Genomic DNA, 19,704 nt, shown 5'->3' with positions numbered 1-19,704 from the left:
AGGTGTATTGGATAGCTGTGTCCAACAAATTTTAGTTCTCCATGGGTCCATTGGTTCTAATTCTCATATCTGATCTTATCAGGTACTCTGAGCTGCAGAGACGTGTATCACACTCAATAATGCCAAAATGGAATTTCTCATGTATTTTGTGGGCTTTGTCAAATTCCCTTTATGAATCATTGAATAAATGTTTCTTTCAAGAACCTTACCCTTAAGACAGTCTTCTTGATTTCCTTAGTATCTTTGAGGAAAAGGAATGCCTTATCAATACAAAAGGTTACTTGAGAGTTTTGCAAGTACGAGTCCTTTCACCTTCTTTGTGAGTCTGTGTTTCTGGTGAATTTGAAAGGCTCTTTCACTAAAGTTTTTTTGTGTAGGAAAATGCAACAATTGCCTTACAATTTTGAATGTAAAGATTATTTAGATTATTTATTTGTCTTGATTTTACCATTATATCAGTATTTTCATTATCTGAATATTTGTTCATATTGTCTTTTTAACCTTGATTTTGAAATTAGATTCAACATGTGGCAGAAATGCCTAAGAAGTTTCAAATGTAAGAAAAGAGTAGTTGTCATGAATTTACTACTTGTGAATCATGATAATGTGCATGTGTGTTTCTATTAATGTGTTGATGACTTGATTAGAGTTACATACCATCTAGGTAATTTTTTATTTATTAAATTTAATTTATTTGACATGTTGAACTTTTTGCTGGAAATACTGATAGTTTGTATTCACAATTGTACAAAAACTTGAAATTATATAGGCATATTTTTTTAATATTTAATATGCAGTTACACAAATCTGCTTGCTCAAGACAAATTAAATATTGAGTTTTTTTCTGATATGCATATGCAAATGGGCTGATTATACATAACGTTAATTTGCATATGTTATGCTTATTGTACATGGTTCTGGTCGAAAAAATTTTATACATGGAATATCTGATTATGGTGGAGATGTATATGTTTTACAAACACTTACAACCTTTTTATGCATACGTTTTAGGTTAACTGCAGATCTGTTAATATTTGCTTGTCCAGTCACTAACTTTGTATCAGTTGGAGAGGGTTTCATAAAACTTGTTGAGGTAGTTGACTACATGGAGTGTCACATACCATAGCCACCTTATGCACCTTCCCTTCTTCAGTATCAAGGTATCAACAAGGGAAAATGTAATTTTGTCATTAACATCCTTTTTTGGAGTATAATTTTTAAACTAGTGATGATATTTTTTATGAAATTTTACACAGTTATGTATTATGACAAGGCTTAAGTCATGTCAAAGTAAATGTATCCCTGTCCAGAGCATAACCTTTGAACCACTTTAGATATTTCAAGGATACTTTTTGCAAGGGTTTATCATGAAAGTTTATCACCTGCCATAGCATCCAATAATGCAACAGGAACTAATTTTAGTGTGGTCTGTCACCTGTATTTGGCTTCCATACCTATAACATGTAAAACCTACAGCTTAACTGCTTCTTCAGGATGGCTAATCCAGTGTTTTTATCAAACATGACAAAAATAATTCTCAGGACATTATGCCAAAGCTGTGTCTAAGCTAGCATCTCATGCAACTGTGTAGCTTCAATGGGAAACAGGTTTTGAAACCTATTTTTGTCATCGTGGAATGGCAAACCTTGATAGCAAATCATGTGACTGTTAATACTAATTGCTATTAGCTATATTCCCTAATTATCTTTCATGTTAGTAGCATCTGTAATAATCAGGTGAAAAATCTTAATTGACAAATTTGACGAGATGGGTTGATCAAGCCTGATTTATGAATTTACCTTTTACTGCAGTTAGATAGCACCCAACATAAATGCCTTTTAAAAGCTGCCAATATAAAAACAAATTCTAATTAAATTTATCTTCACAAGAATATTGAACATAGTAGCTGGGACAAAAGACTTAAATGATAGTGAGTGAGGCATAAATTTGAGTGAACATTGTAACTGCAGCCATCAGAATAAAAAAAAGAAAATGAACAGTGATTTCAAGTTGAGGTGCAAGTGACTAAACAACATAAAAGCAGTTTATCTTGTGCATCTTGTTAAAGTGTTTTTCAGGCAAATACTCTCTTTCTACGTGCAGAATATTTGTTTTTTACAGAAGTGAGTCGTCTACCAAATTTAATTTGTTTGGCTCTATTAACAATTTTTCAGTTCTGATGACCACTCGAGTTCAGCATCTTTTGACCCTAAAGGGATTAAAACAAAGACCACTGACACGTAAGTTCTTATCTTAATTTGGAAATTTTCAGAGTTAAGATCACATCAGACTTCATAATTTTTTTAATAGAATATGAAGTCCAGCATTCCAATAGGCGTACATGCCATTTTATAGTTTGAATCTACAACTCAGAATGTTTGCAAAATTGAAAAGAAGAAAACTAAACTTTTTATATTTTATGCATTATATCCACACAATACAGAAACCAGTTAGAACCAGCCTACTGACCACTAGAACTGTTCCACTGGAAAACCAGATCTTTAAGCGTGCACAGGCAAATAGCAAACGTCAAGAGTGTGTTCCATGCATTATTGATTTTGGAGTATTATATATATAGAAAAAATAGATCACCAGGCATATTCAGACACCATCACATATGAGCATTGATTCTTTTATAACAAGCATGCCCATTTTGAAGTTCTTCTTTGAGACTGAATCAAAAGTAGATAAGGTGGCACTTGTGGAGACATTGCTTACCAATCTTTTGCCAGACACAAGTTATAGCCACCTCCCCTTGCACACACTTGGACAGAAAAGTTACCTAATTTGTGTAGGAATAAGAAGTTTATTATCATGATTGAAAAAGCATATTATGGCAAAAATGCACTTCTATCTTCAATTCGCCTTGATTGAAAAAGCATATTATGGCAAAAATGCACTTCTATCTTCAATTCGCCTTAAAACATGTCACATTCATGTTGATAAATAATATACTGGTTTGGAAACTAATCAGCTATCAACTTTTTCTTTTCCCAGTAGGAAGAGATAAATATTATATTACCTTATAGTCATGGCCTCTTGCGGACAAACATTTTAAAAATAAATGAGATTTTTTATAAAAAAAAGAGCTTTGAGAACTGAAAATTTCATTCAGAAGTGATGTCATTTGTCTGTAAATGCAGATGTTTGATCCAAGTATTCATGCTATTGTTTAAACATGTGTAAGTTAGGGTCTACAATATCTAATGAGGTCAAATTTAGTTTAGATAAAAATTGTATATGTAGTTTATAAACATTAATTTGAGCACTTGTGCAACAAAAGGTCAAGAATCATTTTATTAATGTTTGAAACAAATTTTAACTTAATTGTGGTAGGTTTCTGGCACTTACAATTCTCTTGATTATGTACGTCTCTGGATGTGCAACTTGTGTATTCTAAAATGGCATTGGGAAAACTTGTGCAAGATAATGCCACTCACGGCACACTCTTGTGTTCTTTTGGTACACAGTTATAGTACCCTAATTTATCTGTCACAACTTTTTAAGAACGTTTCAGCCGTTTTTTTGTTTAATTCTGAAAGGCATTATGTCCCACTGCTGTTATATACAGTTATGCAAAGTTCAATAGATGTCTTTTTCAGTCTTCACATTGCTAGTTTTCTTTCACCATCCTGACAATTTGCCCAGTTTTAAAATCTTTTATAATGCAGTGTAACCCTCTCAGAGATCCTGACTAGACTTGAATCCAGAGTTTTGGAAGATGGCAAGAACATTGTAAATGTTGATAGAGACAACATTCTGGCTGGAGGATTTTCTGCATTTGGAAGCAGCAGTTTTCAGCCCTGGAGGAGGCTTGATGTCAAATTTTCGAGTGAGGATGCCATTGATGCTGGTGGCCCTGGACGAGAATTTATGCGCCTTGCCCTCAGAGCAATCAAAGAACTACCGATATTTATAGGTCCTGATAATGAGAAAAGTATTGCATTTGATCACACGTGTAAGTCTTGTTTTGTATAAATTATATACTAACACTGACCACCAATTAATTCTTAAATTATAGAAAAAAAATTTCTTATTACTTGCTACTTAGAGGATTGGTATTTTAGCTATACATGTTCAGAACCTCCATTTGAACGTTAATATGTAACAGTGAAGAGTTTAATACCAGCATAATCCCCCTTAACTGAAATCAATCTGACAGAGGCCTCTTGTTTAAAACTATGTTGGTGATTTTGGGGGATTTTCTTGTTATTTTCAGTCCTGGCCTCCATCAAATATATAATATCTGAGCAGTAATCAAAAGGCACGGTTAATAAGATATTTATTACATCAAAGTAATATACTCATAAGCGATTTAGCATGCAAAGACAATGCACCTGGAAACTGAAATGGCATGTAAGATATATGGCAGTATGTGCTGGCCTATTCTAAAATCATATATTCCATATTTACAGCCTGATCATAATCTATTAAAGGCAACTTCATGAGCAACCAAAAGTTAAACCTAAGTTCTAGGTTACTAAACTTCTTTCAGGATAATGCAATCCTTGAAACTTCTTTAAGGATAGTGCAATCAATAGTTACTGGCTAGCAGTTTGTATTACTGGGAATTCTGTCTTCTTGAATCGTATTAATAATTTCTATAAAATGTGTTTTATATATATGTGTATGTGTGTGTGTGTGTGTGATCCTCAAAAAGTTGTGTGTGTGCGTGTGATCCTCAAAAAGTTCTATATTTTAGGAACCTGCTCTATAATACCCTTTTGTGCAAGCTTTATGTTCAGTTCTGTTTAACCTGACAAAAGGTTTTATATCCAGATATACGTCAGGTATAATTGGACTACATAATAAAATCACATTTTAGCCTTTTAGATCTTAGTAGTAATAAATAGATACAAGAGAAGGAAGAAGTTGTCATCGTGTGTTTGTTCTGTAGTATTTTTCTTTTTCACACTGGAAAATATTAAAGTAGTGTTCTAGAGTTATCCTTTATAATTGTCCTAAATGTCAGGTTTCTACATTAATTTTGTACCAAAAGTGAATTGGATCCATGTTGCTCTGCAAGATTTAATCACATAACCCCAGTGTTTTTTTTTAAATTAATATATAAAATATATGTTGTCCATGGTTGTTGCAACTGCTACCCAAGAAGTTGAACGTTTGAACGCAATACAAATCTGTGATATTTGTCCCACAGAGGTTATAATCATATCGTATCTTATGTAACATAGCATTTTAGCTCACCAGGGTGTAAAATGAGCTTATGGTACAGTAAATTAAAAAAAGAATATGTAAAATAAAATAACCAAATGAATGAGACACATTCATTTTTGTTTCCCCTTACATTTGTACTGTTAAACTGAAACAACCTTATTATTTTCAGGCCTAACAGATTTTTTCAATGCAGATTTTTGTTTTGGACACATTATGTTCTTGATTTACAGTATATGGAACAGCATATATCATCATTTCCCATCTCTCAATAGTTTTCATTTTTCAGCTTCAAAACCAAAATATTCCAATATTTATACAAATTCACAGAAAGCATCCTTGCATAAAGTCAATCATAATTTCTGTAAATTCTACTGACCTGACATAAAATATTGAAAATTGTTCCAAATAATAGCCTTCAAATGACTTCTCAAATACAAATCAAAGGAATCTGACCCCTCTTGGCAAAAAACATTCTAGCAGAAAGGCCTTTAAGTTTGTGCAAATGATTTTGATACACCTTACAAATATGTATGTCATTATTAAAAGTTTGTTTTTAACTCCAGGTGTGACTGATGATCTCTACTATAAAGCTGGACAAATGTTAGCCTACTTCATTGTACACAGAGGGCCATGCCCAAACTTTTTTAGTCGAACTCTTTACAAAGCATTAACTGAGGATTTTGAACCGATGCAGCCAACTCTTGAGATTTGTAACTGTGAGCTAGTGGAAGCGGTAAATAATCTTTTATAATAATCGAATTTAGAATTGACAAAGTATCCTTTTTGCCAAACAATGGATCATGTACAACTGGCAATATTATACTGGCAATAAACTATACCTGAAGGAATCGTAAAAGAATAGCAGACATGATTCGTGTCCCTTTATAATATTGAGCAAGTGATATTAGTCTCTTAATAAATGCATAATCTGAGACTATTTAAAGCATAATTTTGGTTGTCTTGTCAAATTGTTTTGAGCTGTGTTGGTGTTGTGATATATCTGTTGTAATCGTCATGCCATATTTGTTCTTAATTATACTAGTTGCTGGCTGTTCAAGTAAACAATTCATCTAGAAATGCTGATCATACAGATAAGAAAGAATGAAAATGCTCCAGAAGTATATAGAAAGCTTATTTAAAAATGATGTTTAAAATCGGGTCTAATGATCATTAAAGCAAAAACCAACAAAAGCACTGCTTGAAGAACTATCCCGAGTTCTATAGTAATAAAGTTAGTATACAATTTGATTTCTGCAAGATGATTTTTTTGTGGTATTGTTTGATTTTAGGGCATTGTTTGATTGTAGCTAAGTTTAACATAAAGCTCAATCTTGACGAGGACTTGAACAAGTTATATTTCCAATCTTCATTTAGAGGAGTTATGGCTCTTGATTGTCGCCCTAACTCTAGTTTCCACAGCATAATGTTTTCATGGATTGTTGGACTTGAACCAGATTTGGCAAGAAGCTTTATATTGTTAAGGCCTTACATAAGTTTAATTTCCAGATTTATGTGGCATACTTTATAGGAATTGTGTCCGACTGCCCAACCTCCTGTCTTTGATGTTTGCCTTTACCAAGATGTGTGGGTCTTCAACCAAATGTTGTAAGGGCTTTATCTGGTCAAGGCCTGGAATTAATTTGATTTCTAGCATTATACATCATCATTAAAGAGATATATGTGCCCTGACTTCTCGACCTTCACTGTTTCCACAGCATAACTTTACTAAGGAATGATGGTTTACATTTAGCATTGTGATTCAGCTTTATATTAATTGAACATCAGATGAATTTGATGTCCAGCATTCCACTTGATTAATTTGATGAGTTATGTCCATGATTGCCCATTCTTTCTTCTAGCTTATTTTCTCTACACAAGCTGCTTTTATTCATTTCAATCAGAATGTTCAGCTTTGATAGAAATGCTTTTTTTGCATTAACAGTTGTATGCTGTAGTGGCCAACAATCAACCAAATGTATTGAAATGATTAAAGGATAGCTAAATATACAACTGACTTATGGACCACAGATATGTATCATTTTATTGCACAAAAATCATCAATAAAAATGTAGGTCCTCAATTTTATACTTCTAGAACAAGTTCCATTGTATACTATTATCTGCACATTCACAATTAAGAATTCAGGAGAGTGACACATGGCATAAAGAAAGAGTTAATTCCAATAAATGGTTTATATAAATAAGAACTGGTCTTTAACCTTTCCTAGATCCTTATCATACACATTTTATCATTCTATCCACTATAATTTAAAATGAATACACAAATGACTCAGTTCAACTGGCCATGGCTCTGTGTTTAAAAAGACATAAATATCTCTATCTTTCCAAGTGACTTCTAAAATTCACTTGAGCAAATATTGACAAAGCAGCATTAGTGAATGTGAAAGTACATCATTTTTAAGGTTAAAAAGTTATGACATTTTATATTGGTTAAAGTTAACCACACCTCAGGAGTTAAATAGGGCATCAGAAAATTAAATAATTAATTTGCTTTGAGGAGAGGATTGGTACATTACCTTTATGGATATTATATATCTATCTTTGTAGATCGCTGCTGCTGTTGCTAATGAAGAGGATTTCACAGACGCTGTTTTAAAAGCAAAGAAAATAATCAAACTGGCAAAATGTGATGGTCTAACAGAGTTTAATACTGAGAATATGACCGAATTGGTACAATCCTTGAGAAAGTTTGTGGTAATGGAAACATTTGGAAAGTAAGTAACTGGCTGTGTAACAAATTAACTTGTCAAGTTGTCATACATCTCAAACCCTCCCTAACACAACTATTTACTTATATCAAATACACCTTAAACAAAAAGATTAGTGAAACTAATATTTATCATAAGATTATTGAGAACAACTGGTTTGTACAGTTGGCTCGGATGGTAGTCTGCTAAGTTTGCACAAAAGGCATCATGATTTCACATTTACATACCGACTTCACATTTAATGTCATTTAAAATGGTGATCGAAAAGACACAACAGGAAATCCCCCTTCTATATGGCTGTATATAATAGGTGGCATCTATAGAGGGGGTAAATGATGGTTGAAGTATACTGTTTGCTGGGAAAGCTGGCCTCTAACCAAGAGACAGCATTTCTAGAGATGTACATATATTCAAGAAGGTAAGTTCTGTTTATATGTAGTATGTTATATCATGTGACTTTCTGTATGAACGCAATCACTCTGACATGTGAAATGGTTAGTAAGTGCACGTTTTGAAATTTTACCACTCAAATGACAATTTGCATGCATGCAATTCATCTGCAATGAGACCTAACCAACCAGACACCTCCACACAATGGTCATCCACTCACGAAGGACATTATGCTTAGGAAGCAATATTCTTACACTATACATATCAGTCAGTAATACTATGATAAGTCTCATCTTAGGTTTTGTCTCCAATTCTTCTAAGTCTTTTGCTACTTCTGTTTTATTGTTTATAAAGTGGTAGAGCATGCAGTGTTACCCATGTCCATCCTTGTTCATACAAATACTTTTAATTTTAATTTTCAAATGTTTAGATTTAAGAAAGGACTTCAGACCATGGAACTTGTAGATGAAATTCGGAACAACAAGGAGCAGTGGAAGGATGTTTTCATCTTCTCTCCAAAGCCACTGTCTGCTTCACAAATTGAGAAATTGTTTCCTGTTCTTTGGTCAGAAAATAAATCTGAGAGAAAGAAAAAGGAAAAGAAAACACAAAAGCACTGGAGAATGTTCTTGAAAGATCTAGAAGGTACATATATAATTTGTCATGCAGAAAATATTGGATTAAATCCAGATGTTCCTGACCAGAACCTTATGAATAAGTGCCATGAAAATGTTCCTTCTTAAAGCGGTTGTGCATAATAAGAGGGCCTGCCAACATTGGATTAAAGATTAAAGGTTGAGCATGAATGCGTGGTATGTTATTATGTCATTGGAAAATCAAACATTAATCAAAAAGAAGATAACTTTATTACAAGTCACTTAATGCATCATATTTAAACTGGATTAACAAGCTGCATGTTTCTGAGTTCAAAGCTAACAGTTTTATTGTCAAGGTAATAAAGGGAGAGGATAACACTTGTGGTAAGAGTGAGTGTATACATTCTGAGCCTCACGATTTACTCCAATAATGCTGCCCTTCCTTCACAAATGCATGGGTGAGTGTATGTTCCCACCAGCCTTCAGCCTCATATATATATATAAACCATCTTTAAAGATGAACAGCAAAACAGCATTCACTTAGCAAACAGGGAAATGTGTTCAGTATGGCTGATCATTAAGTCATAAATCAGAATCAGAAGAAATAATAACCATTACTTATAAATAAATCTTCCATCATTATATTACTCTTTAAGTGGTTAAGGCAAAAAGGTTCTAAATTACTTATTGCAAGTAATAACTGCCTCAGCTTACCTTGTTTTTACTCCTGATTATACCTCGGACAAAATTTATGAAAATTCTTTCCTGATGTCCAGTCTGCTGTTTTAAAGATTTCCTACAATGAAAAGTCTTGTCTGAAACCAACTAATGCTGAAACAGCTCTGTAAGAATGAAACTGAAACTTAAATATATCAATCCCTGATCATTCTAAAATTGTTGTTAGTCTTATGTAGCAACTGTGCCAGCTATTACAGCTGTTTATTAACTATACGACACAAAAACCTGGAACTTGCTCCATATTATGTCCTGTCAATGTAATGCAGCAGAGTATGCAGTGGACATAAGGTGTAGCTTCTTGTCATTTTATTAAGCTTGCCTTGCCTAGAAGTTAAATTTGAAAAATTTAACTACTTTTTGTCATATTGCCATATTCCATACATTCAAAGTTATTAAAGTATGTGCAATAGAAGCTGTAGATATTGCAGTAAGAACAAGTAAGTTTAATTGTTAGCATTCCCAAAAATATGTTTTCCATTGGATAAAGAGTACACAGGTCATGTCACTGAACTTGCATCTCAAGTGTCAATGTTTTTGTGGTTTAAGTTGGCTTTTGTTGTACAGACCCTTCTTGTATCTATGAATGAGCAACAGGTTGAAGGCACCAGTCATCGTCAAACAGTCTGTATGCTTGAAGAAACATTGCCTTATGAGTGTTGACAATACTATAAGACTTACCTTCATTTACTACAAACATTACGGGTATCAGTAGAGACATGAAAGGGATTACATTTCTTAATCTTACACCAAAAGCTCGTTTTTTCCAAACCAAGTTGTACTAATTTGTTTTGGAACATTTGTGAAACTCTTCCATATAGTAAAACATTGTTTTTGCTTTTCCACAGAATGTACCTCTGCAGGTTCTTGGGCCCACCACCCTATTATCACTGCATCTACTGAAACTTCTTTACACCTGACTTAAGTTTTCTTTTGCTAGAACCAAACCAGTGTCACATCTTTTCAGTTCTCTAGCTACATGATCCCCCGAAAGCACTGATTATTTTGCAAATATTAGAATATTTCAGTTTAAAGTGTGGATGAATCATGTACCTCCATCTTAGAGATAATGGTATTGAATCTGCCTCATGAGAGTAGTAGTATCTGAAATGAAGCTTTTCCTTTTAACATTTGTGGCAATTTGTGACCTTAATAAGTCTGCTAATTGGACAGTAGGTATACTACCTGCAGCAACAAGGTACTGTATATTCCTAAAGACTTTGTGACAAGAATGAACTCTTTACTTACATCATTACAAATTTCTTGATTGACAAGTGAGACACCAAATTATCATACATTTCAGAGATCTTGTTTCTATACAATCTGATCAGTTACACACTAAGAAGTGCATACCACATTGATTTAGAAATGGACCTTTCTCTCTGAACAGCTTTGTTTGGGCAAGTGTTATGTACTATCAGGAAGCAATCCTGAATGCATTGTCCATTCTTATCTGGTTCTAAACCTTCAAGCAATTCTCCCATTTTCTTGCCACTTAAGAATATTTGCTTGTTGGTCTACTTTGATCACCCTCAGCAGGAATATGTATCAATGTCAGATGACCCTTCATTTTCAGTCTCTACATGGACTAAAACCCAAGCATTCTGAGTTAGCTTCACTGTTAGTAATTGAGAGGACTTCATCCTCGCCTGTAAGCATTGCAGATTAACTAAAAGAAAAAACATGTACTGCAAAATTACCACGAATAACAACTGTAATTTGAACTATGCCCTAAGCTGGCTACACCAACACCATAGTACCAAACTGACTGCTAGGAATTAAATATCTTACCACTCCATTGCTACACCAGAATAAGTATAAAACACATGGATCATGTGACTAATTTATATATGATCTATCATGTGACTTGTAAAAGGTTACCTTGTCTTTGGAGACAGCCCCTTTCCTCCAATGACAGAATAACATGCTATGAATTTGTGTAAGGCCAGGGGTTTTATGGAAAATAATGTACTTGTAACATGTTTTATATTAGGTTTCATTATCTAGAAAACATAATGATTCAACTTAGTAAAACTTGACTTGAGATAACACTGTTGTTGAAGCCTGTTACTTCAGACCTGATTCTCAGTGTACCAATACAATTGTTTAGTGTTTTGAGCTCTTGACAGACCACCTGTTTTTGTAGACCACTTGGTGTTGGCAGAAGAGATGCTCTTACAAGGCAGGTTGTACTGTTACAACTTGTTGATAATGCAGCTTTAAAATATATGGGTGTGAAAGGTTTGTGGTCTGTATACATGTCTTTCAAAAGAAACCAGCTACTTTACTCATGAATGGTGAAATTATTTTCTTTCATCTTTTAGGTGGTAATGTTTTAAAAAGTGACAGCAAGGTATGTCTGTCCCTTGAAAATCTCCTTGTCTTTGCAACTGGAGCAGATCAGGTGCCTCTGCTGAGTTTCCATGGAAAACCGCAGTTGTCTTTTCGCCACCCAGAGGATATACAAGAGCAGAGTACTGTAGGTTTTCCATTTGCAATCACCTGTACGATGGAACTGAAGATTCCAGTATTGAATGACTATAGAAAATTCAAAAAGAATATGGCAGCTGCCATTTCAATGATACCTACATTCACAAATCAGTAAATACTAAACGAGAAATAATCCAGATTACAAGACAACTGCTGCGAATCACATTAAATTCATGGATATCAAAGTTTGTGGTTTCAATAAAAATGGATATTCATGCATACCAGTTTTGTGGATTTTGTATTGCAAGACAAAACACATAGTGTGCTTTCAATATCAGTTTGGATCTTATTGGGACTTTAAATTTGTCTTCTTGCATGTACCTGGAAACCTCAGATTGATTACCCATGAATCAAAAGTTATTAACATGAAGTAAATAGCAGTCTCTTATAAGCCTTAAAAATGGTAATAGAAAACCATGTTGAGCACATCTGGAAATGAGGACTTTTGAATCTGTGACATGTCCCTGTATGCATCATTTGCTGTCCATCCATTAAATAGTCATCTGTTTATAACATGGACAGCCATTAAGTTCATATATAGCATGATCATTGCCTATACAAGGTATTCACCACGTTACTTCTATTTAATACTTTTAGTAATATTTGCTGTATATATTCCATATTTATATCTTCAATTTTTGTATGATTTACATTCTGATTTGCATAGGATTAATTGCAAATATTTCTTTGTAAATGTGATATTTGTGATATTGGAATACTGCAGTTACATTTCTTCTTATGCCATGTGAGTGATTCTATAGATGCATATTGTTGTAAAATTACATGCATGTAAACATTCTAAATAATAATCTACCACCTTCCAATGTGCAGTGTTTGAGAACTTCATGAGAGTATCATTTTGGATGTCTCTGAGCCAGGAAAGTCAAAGACTGAAACCCTCAGACAAGCTTTGTGTGCTAGGCATGCTCGATATGAATTTCCTGCATTATTTCCTGTTAGTTGCAGGTTTTGAGGGAAACTAAAACATGGCATGGTGTATTTTATTTCAAAATCAGTAATAATCCTCAGGAACAAACTATCTTTGGTCGATTGATGTACATGCAAGAGATTTGTAGTTGCTATATGCATTATCTAAATGTAAATTTTGCTTGTTGTACTGGTAAGTGGAATTTGCTAAATAATTTGTGTTGATGATAAATCAGTCAGGATTTCAGAATATGTTTAGTAACCAGTCATTTTATTGTGGGGGAGTTTAGGGGTGGGAAATGCTTGGAATTTTCTTTAGAACCAGGATATATTTTTTTTTTATTTCAAGAAAATTTTTTTCAATGAACATAATGAAATAACTAGTCTGTTTTTCTACAAATCACAGCAAGAATATTTTTCGAGCTATTTGAGGGCCTAAATTGTTTTTAAAAAATATCCCAGGTCACCTCCCACAATAACCTCTCTGAAAATTAAATGCTCCATCTCTTACAGTTTGCTGTGAAGGAATTTAAAAACATAGTGTAATGCGTTTACGATTTTATTTCAGCTCCCACTATGATGTGACTATCTATAAAATATATGACGATTTAATTTCTATTGCTGAATGTATTATACTAGACATCGTCAATCAGTCATATATTTGTTTAAAAATGTATTCCCTTGATATAATTTAGACTAATTCTGACAGCTTATGAATATTTCAATAAATCTGTTTCTGCAGAATAAGATCTTGGTATGCAACAGCGTCAGTTACCCTGATAGTGTGTGTGTATACAATGTGTTTAATTATGTTTATTTGTAATACCTCATATTACCTTTCAAAATGACCTATAAGATCTTTTATACTTTACAACTTTATGAGAGAGTCATTATTTAAAATTCTTTCTGGAAACATTTCTGTATCATATATATTGATCTAGAATGTGCTAGATTTGAATATGACCTTGAAGGTCTCTATTTGCTATTATAGTGAACATTATCATCATTTAATTAAAACTTTCCAGTTCCAAATTTGATTCTACATGCAAAATATAATTATAACTGTTTATTGACATATGGAATATTGTTTACACAAGTACATGTTGAATTAACATGCCATGAATTTTGAACTAAAAACGCCTCTTTCACATCTTAACTAGCTTCATCCTAATACATGTTGGGATGCTGGATGAGTCTCTGTGTGCACAGTTGGAAATACATTAGGTATGGCCATGCCACTAAATGTTTTCTAAGAAGTGTTGGATGTGGAACAAATAAAAAAATTAAAAGAAATGTACCAGCACAAGCTGATTCATTCACTAAACTCGGATGACTTCAGTGTGTTCAGTTTAATCGACCGATTTAAACAACACTCAGCTATTTCCACTGAGTTGAGGAAATTATTTCTCGACGTAAATAGCCAAGCAGTGTTTCAGTCATGTAATAAATAAATGTCCAAGTGAACTCAACTAAGATTATGCATGTTTAACATAGAAAAGCCAATCACATGAGATGAAAATATCTGCATGGAGATGTGGAAGGTTTGTTTAACAATTTAAAATATTTGAAAAATGTCCTTAAGAAAACTATGGAGTTCAAATCATGTCCTAGAAATGGAGCATTTAAACCATTCCACTCCTCAGAAGTTTGAACAGAATGTTTAAAACCAAATTTATCAATTGAAAATGAAGAAATTATCGACAGAAAATATATTCATGTACCATAACTTAATTTTAGACTAGCAAATTGAAATTTTCAATACACACACATCATACCAGCACGTAAGTACAAGAAGAATGACAAACACAAAGCAACTTTCAGCCACTGCTAAATTGTTGTTGTTAGTTTAATGTCATTTTTCAGCACATGGTGGCCAATATAATTGGTGGAGTAAGAACCTGGAAAAGAACCCGATAAGAAACACTGACCAAAGGGAAGCTACTGGAAAGCTTTCTAACATACTACATTGGTTGAGCCATATACTCAAACCCATGCAGACAGAAGTGAGATAGCTGTGATCAGTAAAGGCAAGCACTTTAGACTATTCAGCCACCCGGGTCACTACCACTGCTGAGTAATAAACAAACAAATTAATCTTAAGACTGGAAATGGAACTTTCAACACAATGAATTCGATTTTACATACATATTGGACTGACTTTTGTCTACAACAGGACCTTAGTGTTGTACCCTGTTGCATGTACCACGTTCACATTTTTGTTTGTTTATGCATGGATTATGTGCAATATACTAAAAATGCCATATATGTATTATATAGTATCTCCCCTCCATAATAGATACAGAGATCCCCTAGATTTTTTTATTCATTGAAATTTGCAAAATATTTTTCATTATTCTTACCTAGAAGAGACGGAATCCTGGTCTACCTAATTTTGAGTGTGAAAATTTTTGTTAGAGAATGTATTATTAGGGTACTTTGAATGTATTCTGATTATATTCATGTCTAAAGTTGGCAGATTTATGATTATTTTGTATATTGATTGTGACTGCCAGTGAAAGACGTGATATCTGTGGATTTAGCTCATTCTGTTCCATATTAATTTACAAACTATGTTGTTTATGTGTTTATGAACCACTCTGGTGGCCTAAGTGGTTAGAGCGTCCGCCTTGGATGTGCGAGGTCATGGGTTCGAACCCCAGCCGAGTCATACCAAAGACTTATAAAAAATAGTACTAGCAGCTGCCTCACTTGGTGCTCAGCATTGAGTGGTTGGTGTTAGAACTGGTCGGCTTGGTGTCAGGATAATGTGAGTGGGTGGGACATCATGCTACATGTCTGTGGCATGATGCCCCACTGTTAAAACCTGACTATGAATTTACACACTACAGACATTGTAGTGATATGACTGAAAAATTGGTAAAGCTACGTTAAAATTCCAAATCACAACATATGTTTATGTGTTTTTTATGTTCATATGAATGGTGTTGAATCAAACCATACAAATGCCGATCAAATATTATCAAGTTAGACAACTGCCATGCAAAAGAGAATGTAAACTAATCCCTGCATAGTGTTTTGCTGAAAAGGACAATTTTTATACTGAATTGTTTTTTCAAACATGTATATATTTTAACAAAAGTCTTAGCAAAGCCACAATCATCTGTAGACTAAACTAAAATAGTACAACACTTAATATACTAAACCAGTACTTGACAAATGTAATCAGAGAGTATTCAGCAATTTTTTAACAATCATCCAAAATATCAGACAATGTAAAAATGAATTAAATTAATGTGCCAAAATTTTATCCACATGATGCTTGCCACATGGACTGCAAAATTAGTTACGAACTAGTACCCCTGCATGACAAACTTCAGCATACTTTCATTATACTATTTTTAATGTCAAATTTATCTTAGATGTCCACACATCATATTATAACTATTCTTATGAGGTACTTAGGATGTTAAAGGCACTGAATTTTATACTTGATAGGCTCAAGTAAAACATCACACTGTTTTCTCAAGCATTGATACACAACAACTATGGTTGTGTGTTAACTGAATTGTTTAAGTAATCACTATCACTTGCTCTTTTACCTTTTCTGGCTATGTTTTATTTAGATTAAGTAAGAATATATGTTTGGTCAATGTTCACCAACCCATGCAATGGAAATGTTCCTAAACCGTTCCATTGCACAGTAAAAATCTTATTTGTCTCTCATTGGAAAAAGACAAGGATGAACAGATTTGATTTATTATGTACTTACTTTTCTGGTGCTAGGCATGACCAACAGTACATTTGTCTGGCAAAGCAGGACCAGCAGTACATTAGTCTGGCAAAGCATGACTAACAGCGCATTAGTCTGGGAAAGCATGACTAACAGCGCATTAGTCTGGGAAAGCATGACTAACAGCACATTAGTCTGGGAAAGCATGACTAACAGCACATTAGTCTGGGAAAGCATGACTAACAGCACATTAGTCTGGGAAAGCATGACTAACAGCACATTAGTCTGGGAAAGCTTGACTAACAGTACATTAGTCTGGGAAAGATTTATTGCATAAGATGCACAAATGCTAATTATTATAACTTTACAATATTTTACCACTGTAAACAAGTTTTTGTTTTTTATTTAAAAAATTACTTTTTGTTCAAACTATTTTGCTAGTTAGCGTGCATAATTACCTTTTGTTTAAGTCATTTGAATACTAACCTAACTGGTAAATATCCATCGATCAGTGTACTATTAAACAAGTTTTCTACCACATAACTGTGTGCTAATAAGTACTATATATATTTCATTATTGTTTGTTCTGTTATTCTAAACTTTATTATAATACCCTTTTTTATCGATTTCCGTTACATTTTGGTTCATAAAGTAATTGCAGGTATATCACTTTATCTGAGTGCACCTACTTCATTTCTGTACTTTGCATAAAATTGGCGGCAAGTTTCACTCCTACACACTTTTGTCTGCCATCGAAAATATTGGATATATTTGAAACAATCTATTCTGATCCTGAGTACTTGATTCAAAATGATTACTATGGTGACATATTTAAGCCTACTGTTATGACTGTGTGATTTTAAACTAAGTAACAGAAAAAGCAAAAACCAAAATGTTTAGTAAAATTCAACCAAAAAGTTATTTTCATAGAATACAAAGTAAAAATTTCATAGGAACTTACAGCATTATGAGTAAAATCACAAATCATCCTAAAAGTTATATCACAAGTATAATCGTGTAGAGTGTTCTGAATGAATTCCCATGTTGAATATTCTGCGGTGTCATTAGCCTAGAATTAGCTGATGTACTACGTGATATAATCCAGAATGTCATTGAATAAATTCACACTAATCCCAAAACTGTAAAGTCCAAAACTCAACCAGCACTTGAATAATTGAAATAAATAAATCCTATAAAATTATAACTGAACACAGCTAAAAGACCGATTCCACTAGAGAGATGTTGAAATATGAATAAATCTGTTGATCACATCTCTTTTAAAAAAACATATGATACAATAAGATAACAAGGATGTAGGTCATATTCCTATCAAATTCGTAAACAAGGTCAGGTCTGTTTAAATTAAACTTTTAGATCAGGTAAACCATGCATTTTCCAAGGGGAAAAAACAATGTCCTGAACACAAATCCAAATACAAATGACGTTTACAAATGATCATCTTAAAGTACTAATCTACAATTATGGACAAAAGTTAGCTATGTAATAGGTTACATACAAATAACCCTTAAAAACTATAAAAATAATGGACACAAGTTAAGCACACAATGTAGATATGCATAACACAACTATTTCCTGTTGTCCATCTCTATCTTACATTACATCCGCCTTTGACAGATCGTTGTATAACAGCTACTTCATTTCATTCCACTACAGGGAGAAAAGTAATCTTTACGGACTCTCTGGTCCGGCTATAGAACTATATATATATATATATATATATATATATATATATATATATATATATATATATATTGTTATCTATATTTAATTTAAATTGTAAGTTTTAAAAGTTTTTATTCCATTACATGTTATTTTAATGTAACATTGTTTGCTGGACTTGACCATGTCTAAAACTGAGTTCACTTCTGTTTGACCTGATTGACTCTTTTTTTTTTTTTGGTTTTATTTCATTTATGTGAAAATAGCTTTGTTATTCTGTATGTGTATGAGCTCACTGACCAAAATATTAGTCATGTAAACATGTTGATTTGGGTCAGGGTTTTGAGGACTCCAAAGTGAATTTTATAGGGTATTATGTTTTAATAAACAAGGTTCACTAAATCATGTTAGAAAGTTATTTTCCATTAGGTAATGGTTGTTTTTTTTAGAACATGCTAATATGTGACCTGGGGTCAAAGAGAGAACTATATTATCTTTTGTCTGTATGAAGTTTTACTAGTTGTTGTTTAACATATAGCACTTTAAGTTCTATTATATTGTGTCCAGTTTATGCTGAACTTTATTTTCTTCAAGTTAATTAATTCAAGTGATTATTTTCTCTGGAAATACAACAGTGCTCTGACAAAATTCTTGGGTAAAGACATTCATTGTTCATTGGAATTTATGCTGAATTCAAAACTGGAATAATATTTATGTGATTCCACAAGAGTTTGTTGACACATCAGCACTTCGCTGACCATAGCATACACGTAATCGCCTTCAATTTTGTATCTCATCGGGACTTGAACTCAGATTCATTCATGAATTTTTATTACTAGGACTTGTGCTTTTAATTCTTGGATTAATTTTGGATTTAATTCGCAAGACCATACGTTCTTTCTTCTCATTTTTCACTTTGTATTTTAGAGAAATAAATTATTTGTTAAATTTTACAAAGCTTGTTGTCTTCACTCTTTTCTGTTACTTATTTTAAGAGCATAGATTCGTAACACACACACACACACATATATATATATATATATATATATATATATATATATATATATATATATATACGTTTTGCTGGAGACACTGCATGTTTTGTGTTTGCAGATAATTAGAGATGAAGTTATTCTGCTTAATATATGTGTTTCTACGAGGAAGAAATTAGTAAAAGTGGTTAGCAGCACGTAGAGGTGTGACAAAATCTGCAGAGGAAAGTTATGTGCTCTGCATAATGCTCTCATCAAACATGGAAGTAAAGGACTTAAACCTTGTACGGGGTGTAGAGT

General features: G+C 33.1%; 1 protein-coding gene across 1 annotated transcript in view; it reads left to right on the top strand.

The window, feature by feature from the left end:
- Positions 1-19,369, top strand: part of LOC149780983 (uncharacterized) — a 40,513-nt gene extending 21,144 nt beyond the window's left edge. Inside the window, exons 3-8 of the mRNA XM_089938094.1 lie at positions 2,175-2,240; positions 3,672-3,958; positions 5,739-5,908; positions 7,743-7,909; positions 8,724-8,938; positions 11,949-19,369. Of these exons, the coding sequence (XP_089794220.1) occupies positions 2,175-2,240; positions 3,672-3,958; positions 5,739-5,908; positions 7,743-7,909; positions 8,724-8,938; positions 11,949-12,229 (1,186 nt within the window). The 3' untranslated portion in view covers positions 12,230-19,369. The remainder of the gene's footprint in view (positions 1-2,174; positions 2,241-3,671; positions 3,959-5,738; positions 5,909-7,742; positions 7,910-8,723; positions 8,939-11,948) is intronic.
- Positions 19,370-19,704: the final 335 nt, after the last annotated feature.

Source organism: Sinohyriopsis cumingii, chromosome 16, assembly GCF_028554795.1.
Source record: "Sinohyriopsis cumingii isolate HCF-2022 chromosome 16, ASM2855479v2, whole genome shotgun sequence".
Classification (NCBI taxonomy): Eukaryota; Metazoa; Mollusca; class Bivalvia; order Unionida; family Unionidae; genus Sinohyriopsis; species Sinohyriopsis cumingii.
The sequence above is the reverse complement of the archived record's forward strand: the minus strand, read 5'-3'. Positions and strand labels throughout refer to the sequence as shown.